Consider the following 7,500-nt stretch of genomic DNA (forward strand, 5'->3'; position numbering starts at 1 on the left):
GCAGGATATTACAAGGAGCCACTTTTAAAGAAGTTTACAATATCATTCTAGAATCAAAGCCCGAGCCTCAGGTGGAACTAGTGGTCTCGCGACCCATTGGGTGAGTGTCTGACCCTGAGATCATTGAGGTCACTAGGCTGTAGGGATGTCCCGATCCGATCACGTGATCGGAAATCGGGGTCGATCACGTAGTTTCAGACTCGATCGGAATCGGACTTTACATCCCGATCAGGGATCGGATATATATATATATTTATATATATTAACAGATCTATAATACTTCAAAACAAATGGGAAAAATAACAGCTTAGTATTTGCTGTTATGTGGTGGTACAGGCAGGGCTCAAAATTAGCACCCGTCAAGCGCCAATGGCGTGTAGATTTCTGTTCTGGCGAGTGGATTATGACAAAGTGTAATCCGCCACTTTGGCGTGTGTAAAACGGCCGCAAGTCATCAACTAAATACTAGTTCTAATACGTTAACAACACAACTCTGCTGTGTGTGTGTGTGTGTGTGTGTGTGTGTGTGTGTGTGTGTGTGTGTGTGTGTTTGCCCGCCCCTAGCCCCCTCCTTCACTCACCGTCTCTCTCCCGCGGCCGCGGCTGCTCGCAGGCAGCCGTGTGATTTAAACGAGTGGCTGCTCTGCCCGGTGGCAGTGAATGCTATACAGCGGTCTGATCTGGCCGCTCGAAAACTGCAGACAGATAGTTGAGCTCGGACAAAGCGAGCATCACAGAGTTGTCAGCTAATCCTGTCCATCCCCTGCCATTTTTCGTCCTGTAGCCTATTCAATTATTGACGCCTTGACTGGCGCTATATGACGCAAAACGAAAGTAAATAAAACTGACAGCGATCGCGCAACTTCTGTTTCAGTGATTCAGTCCAGAATTAAACATTGTATCCATAAGTGAGGCAGAAAACTATATCCTGAGAGTCACGTGAAAAGGTGTTCGAATGAAAAGGCCAAACTTCATGGAGGCATAGTGGATGAAGAATAGACACATGTCTATGAATGTAGTTTGATTACTTTGCTTCAATATGTTCAGTTCTTTCATCCTTATGATTGAACAAGTATCAATGAGATACACGTAAATTAGATTTAAGGTAGGCCCTATTAATAAACACTGCAGGTATAAAAATGGTTAGTTTAATAAATGACTGGAAAGTAAAAAATGGTCTTTGTTAAATATTTTCAAAATATGGTGTATAGGCCTAATGATACGAAAACAAGCAATAGTTAAAGGTAGTAGGCTATATCATTGATACTTAAAAGTATCGGATCGGGACTCGGTATCGGCAGATACTCAAAATCAAATGACTCGGACTCGGACTCGGGGGCAAAAAAACCTGATCGGGACATCCCTACTAGGCTGTGTACCATCCTAGAGTGGTAGTAAATATAGGCTATGTGTACGTGGACAGCAGCATTGCAATATTCACCTGATGAAGACAATATTCAGAGTAAGACACTGTCATGTAAGCATTTTCTGCCATACAGCCATGGTTGGAGTAAGCAGTAATAATGAGGAGGGGGAGTATTCCGTCTTTGTCCCATTATGTAGACATGCACATACACCTTAATCGGAATATGACCTCCTGAGATTTGCGGTATTTGATGACTATGGCATTTTATGGCATTTAATGATTTTATCAAGTTCAGATTTTATCCTACATGATGTGAACTTGAGTTATTAATTGGACGTTACAGTGAATAGGAATTGAACATTCTGGAAGTCCTGGCCGTCATGCCCATGTCAGAAAAATGTCACATCTCTTATGTGAATTAAATTTGAATGTACTTCACACATACCGTTTACACATGGGGAATCGAATATGGAATCCATATGTGCGTACTGAGGAGGTGTGGGAGTAAGAGTCTATTGTCCGATAGTAGTTGATCAATTGAGTTTCTGGCTTGAGAAGACTAAAGGGCCTCGTTCCATTGTAGTCTGACCAGGATCAGAACACTACACTTTCACTACATTTCCCATCATGCCTGGCCTTCCACCCTGTTTATCTGTGGTCGCTGTGGTACCCCAGCCACTGCCCACTGGGATGGAGCTCACCTACATTGACAATGTTAGCTCCCAAAAGCCTCTTTGTTGGTGAAGCCACTCCTCCGAGATTCTCTTGGCTGTCGGTCCGTCCCCATATCTGATCTGCGTTGTAATGCAGAGAGAGTGCGCTGCCACCAAAGCCCAAACTAATGTGCTGCTTAGGGTCATTTAAAGCCCATGCTGCCTGCATTAACTCTAAATGATCCCCTGCGTGCGTGAGTGCCTCCCTCCATCTCTCTCTCTCTCTCTCCATCCCTTTCTCTCTCCATCTCTCACCATGTCTCTCTCTCTCTCTCTCTTATGTTGCAGAGATATTCCAAGGATACCAGACAGCACACACGCACAACTGGAATCAAGTGAGTGGAAAGGAATCCATAGGGATCAGCTGTCCCTGAGTGAAAAGAACTGTCCACCCCTTAGTCCTTCTCTCTGGTCTTTTCATAATGTGACCGTCTGATCTCTCAGTATCACTCTCAGTGCACTCTCAGTACACTCTCAGTACACTCTCAGTGCACTCTCCAGTCCGAGTGTGTGTTTCATGTGTTTTCGGACGGCCTTGTTCTCAGTCTTTGAGCGCCTCTCACAGTGCGCGAAGTGATTGAGTCAGTGTGGTGCCATGTGCTAAACGATCTGATTAAAAAAAACATTTTGATAGTTATCAGAATAAGGAATGTTCCAGTTTACATCCTAAACAAACTAGTAAAAATCCAATTCCATGATGACACATTTTCATTCAGGAATCATGATAAACTCCAGGTTACTTATTCCCAAATATGAAATGGATTTCAGTCTGATTGCAAAATCAGGGTAATTAAGTACAACCAGACTGAAATCTGAGTAGCCTACTGGTATTTGTTTTAATATCAAGTGAGTTATTTAAAAAAAAAAAAACACCAAAAAAAAATTCAGAAAGTTTACAGGATCCAATATTTATCTCACATAAGCATCTCCTTCCATATGTTTCCCTATCATGCCTCATTTGTTCCTCTCCCTTTCTTTCTTTCTTTCTTTCTTTCTTTCTGTCTGTCTTTCTCTCTTTTCCTCTCTTTGTCGGTCAGGTTCGAGCTCGTTCGAGTCGCAGAAGATGGACCGGCCCTCCATCTCCGTCACGTCTCCCATGAGCTCTGGGATGCTGCGAGACGCCCCTCAGTACTTGTCTGGACAGCTCTCAGTGAGTACCCATGGTGCACCACTGCTGCTGCTGCTGCTGCTGCTGCAGGACACACAGGGATATGAATATAGGGCCTCTTGATTAATGGCCATAGTGTAGTCTTTAATAATGCTGCATCACAAGTATGAGTGCAAATGTGTCTTTATTTATGGAGAGTTATTTTGCAGTTTTTGAACTTAGTAGAACAAAACTTGAACTACAGAATGATCTAGAACTTCATTAATTAGATCATTATGTTACTTACTTTGTTACTTGTTATTGTTAGGTGTCTGACATTGCTGTGTGTAGGCCCCTCTGACTTGCTTAACTTTGTGATGTGTGAGAGTGATATTGGCACAGTAGTCTGTCCGCTGGTCTCAGGGCAGCTGGGGTTATTATCAGCGGGCCAGGGCTATTAGAAAATGGGCAAACACGGGAGTGAGAAAGAGAGAAGAGAGACAGGGGGGGCATCAGAGACACGACTGTGGGAACAGACCTTGGCCCGGCTCCACGCGTGGTCACTCAGTCGGTCAGTCAGTCGGCCAGTCAGTCTGTCAGTCAGTCTGTCTGTCTGCCCACCAGGCTGGACGAGGCCCAGCGCCTCCGCAGGGTAATGGATGGCTGCGTCGCCTCGTGCCTCCGTGTAGCTCATTGTCTCCTGTAAAAATATCCTCTCTGGGGAGAGAGAGAGAGAGAGAGAGTGAGATAGAGAGAGACAGGGAGAGAGAGGTAGAGTGAGATGGGGAGAGAGAGAGAGAGATAGTGAGAAGGGGCGATAGAGGGAGGGAGGGAGAGAGCGACAGGTGGTTGCTCCCGGTGACAAGCGCCAGACTAGATTACACGGTAATTCAGTGTCACTTTAGGCCGTCTAAGATGTTGCAGCTCTTAAGGAAATTGAGGCCAGAGTGGATATGGGCAACTGCAGAAACACATTTGTACAGGGAGCACAACAGATGCACACACACACACACACACACACACACACACACACACACACACACATACATATATATATATATAGTTATAATTATATACTTATATATTTAATTTGTTTTGTTTGCTAAGATAAAGATGAGATACATTTTTTATGAGCATTATTTATGTTTTCATTAATATTTACCTGGAGTGTGTCAAAACAGCATTTAACTTTTAACACCTAACAGTCGGTGTCGGTACAGACAGTGCAAATAAGGCTGAGGCTGAGAATACTGTACATTCTTATCACATGGCACTTTTTTTCATCGCTAGAGAGGAATTGAAATCAGGAAATTGACTCATAGAGACACAGAAGAGTTGACAATCGCAATCAAAGCTAGACTTTTCACACGTATTTGTGTGGGTGCATGAATCTCAGCATATTTACCGCGAGCACTCAGAGTGTGCCTTGGGAGACCTTGGGAGATCCAAACAGTGCGCGCGTGTGTACAAAAGGGAAAGCGGCCTGAAAAGGCAGGGCGGCTCGGTTCGAACGCTCTCCCGCGTTGAGTCAGAGCAGCCCGCGGCTAGCTCTTTTGTTAGCGGCTGGAGCGCTCGCGCGCTCGCGGTTACTCAATGGCCTCGCTGGCGTCACTCTGACGCAGGGACACGGGAAAGTTTTCAGAGGCGCCGCAAGAGCAGGTACAGCGAGGCAAGGAAATTAAACAGAGGGGGGGGGGGGGGGGCTGAGTGTGTGTGTGTGTGTGTGTGTGTGTGTGTGTGTGTGTGTGTGTGTGAGTGAGAGAGAGAGAGAGATTTTGTGTGTGTGTAATAGAGAGAAGAAGGTAGTGTGTGTGTGTGTGTGTGTGTGTGTGTGTGTGTGTGTGTGTGTGTGTGTGTGTGTGTGTGTGTGCGCTGTGCGCGTGTGCGTGTGCGTGTGCGTGTGCGTGTGCGTGTGGTTTATATGGAGGGGTTGATGATTCAGTTGGTCGTCGTCTTCTCCTCTACGCATGGATTCGGAGCGGTGAGCCTTCCACCAGACCTCCGCCAAGACATCCAAACAATAACCTGTAATAACTCATTTGGGGATGCAATGTATGCAATTTTGGGAGAGATGGAGAGAAAAAAAACAGTGCAGTGACAAGACCACCCCTGAGAGAGAGACAGAGAGAGAATGAGAAAGAAAGAGGGAGAGAGAGGGAGAGAGAGAGAAAGAAGAGGGAGGGAGAGATTGCTAACAGAGAGAGAGAGAGAGAGAGAGAGAGAGAGAGGGAGGGAGGGAGAGCTGAGGGCGAGATTGTGCTGTGTTTGAAAAGTGTCCTTGTGGGGGTTTCAGCTTTTATTGCAAAACTTTTTCCCCTCTTTCTCCCCCCTCCCCCACCCTGCCGTGTAATTTTGCCTCCACCTAGAGCCAAAGCCTTAGTAGAAGAAGTTCGCCTTTTGCCCCTAGGGTGCAGGTAATGAAGCCTGTGTGGAGGCATGATGCTCTTCTCTCCTCTCAGTCTCTTCTCTTCTCTTCTCTTCGTCCGCACCTTCACTCAATCGCTTCCACTTTGGAAAATGCATATCGGAGATGTGACTGCATCCCAATCAGTTTTATCTGAGATTTTTCATTATTAGCATTAGTATTATTATTACTTACTATTATTATTATTATTATAATTTATTCAGATCAATACATTTGTATTTAATTTGTATTTATTAATTCCTAATCATTTAATTAACCCTCTATTATCACTTGATGGGATCCAAGGACTGTTTGCATGACTAAACGAGTTAAAAAAAAAAACTTGTAAGAGACCCTCAACTATTGCCAACCCACTCAGACCACTTTTCTATCCTGACTTGTTAAATAGTTCCACATGATTCGTCTCTCTGGCTTCACAGCCCCCGTATGGGGCCCTCCCCCTGCAGAGCTGGATCTGCTCTCTTGTGTAACCGTGGCAATGGTAGATGGCCCCTCTTTAAAAGTTTTAGTGTTACAGAGTTTGGTGGGACAGATAAAACGCGATTCTTTTTTCCGCGTAACATGAAACTGCACGGACTCCTGATACTCGCCTCACCTCTGGTACGGGACGGAGACTTAAATGTCTCACACGGTGGCTGCCAAAAAAACGGCCAATGCCGGTGGCCTTAGTGAACGCAACCAGCTTATACCACCTTTTTTTTAGCAGTCTCTTTTAAGAAGTTCACTTGTTGTTTTCTGCTGAAAACAAGCATACTGTGTGCCTAACGACACAATAAATTATACATATCATATCTGGATTTAGATTTAACATATTTTACTACTGACTAACCAATCTGAGGAGCAACAGTTTCATGCTACAATGGGAAGGAACGGTTTACTGTCCTTAGAAAGCAGACTGCATTTTCCAATGGAGCACAGAGACTGACTTGTCATGATGAACATAAAGCAAATTGTACCCTATTCCTGTGGAAACTGGATGGAGCAGGAGGTTGGTTACTGCCCACAATGACTCTTCGTTTTGGGGGGGACCCAGAGATGGACACTTTAGAGGGGACACAGAAGGACTTCTACATACACATATCACACCCATACAAGTGACTAAGTTAAAAAAAAATATGCATATGCATCTTTTGGAACAATCACTGTATCACATAAGTTCGTAGGGCTATATGTTGTGCAATGCACATTTTGGTGAATAGAGAGTGAAATGCGGTAAATCTGTACATTGTGGATATTTCTAAGAGCACTCTCACATACTGTATGGAGGCTCAAGTATTGTATACTGTAGTAGTGCCTGGCTCTACATTGCCAGAGTCCTCCTGAAGGACAGAGTGTACTTCCCAGAGACTCAGGGGGATCTGAGGCCCTATGTGCCTTTAATGTACAGCACGTGTCCGCTACGGCGTAACGCTCTACCTGGCCCAGGTGATGAGGAATGACTCTCCACAGTCAGGCCCGCTGCAGTATCTTCCCTCTGCAGGGGGGGGCTGAAGTGGGGGGGGAAAAAGCCCTACACAGACTCCAGACAGGTCGTTCATTCAGCGGAGATAGTGCAGCCGTCACGTGAGGGCGTGAGCAACTTAAGCGTATTGTTCCATGCCACTCAGGGGGATTGCGTAACACCCCCCTCACACACACACACACCCCCTCAATGTCACATACACTATGGTACAATTTGTTTGACCTGAATCCCCTTGTTGCAGATACTCTGCTTTGGTTTCCTCGACACAGTGAATGCTTTGTCTTGCTTTTGCTGCATGACCTACAATTAAGAGCACAGTGAAAAAAAAAAAAAAAAAACGAAAAACAAACAAACATAAAAAAAAAAAACATTTGGAAATGTTTGTGCCGGCCGGTGCAGAACCTTTTCCTTTTCCTTTTCTGTGAGCACTGTACATGCAAGTATGGG

At 45.0% G+C, this 7,500-nt stretch overlaps 1 protein-coding gene across 1 annotated transcript in view; it reads left to right on the top strand.

Annotated features, from left to right (window-relative positions):
* Positions 1-7,500, top strand: part of LOC134082889 (regulating synaptic membrane exocytosis protein 2-like) — a 97,139-nt gene that overhangs the window by 14,937 nt on the left and 74,702 nt on the right. The window contains exons 6-9 of the mRNA XM_062538919.1: positions 1-100; positions 2,368-2,414; positions 3,117-3,229; positions 5,533-5,580. The exon at positions 1-100 is cut by the window's left edge and continues 24 nt beyond it. Coding sequence (XP_062394903.1) covers positions 1-100; positions 2,368-2,414; positions 3,117-3,229; positions 5,533-5,580 — 308 coding nt within the window. The remainder of the gene's footprint in view (positions 101-2,367; positions 2,415-3,116; positions 3,230-5,532; positions 5,581-7,500) is intronic.

Source organism: Sardina pilchardus, chromosome 6 (assembly GCF_963854185.1).
Source record: "Sardina pilchardus chromosome 6, fSarPil1.1, whole genome shotgun sequence".
NCBI lineage: Eukaryota > Metazoa > Chordata > Actinopteri > Clupeiformes > Clupeidae > Sardina > Sardina pilchardus.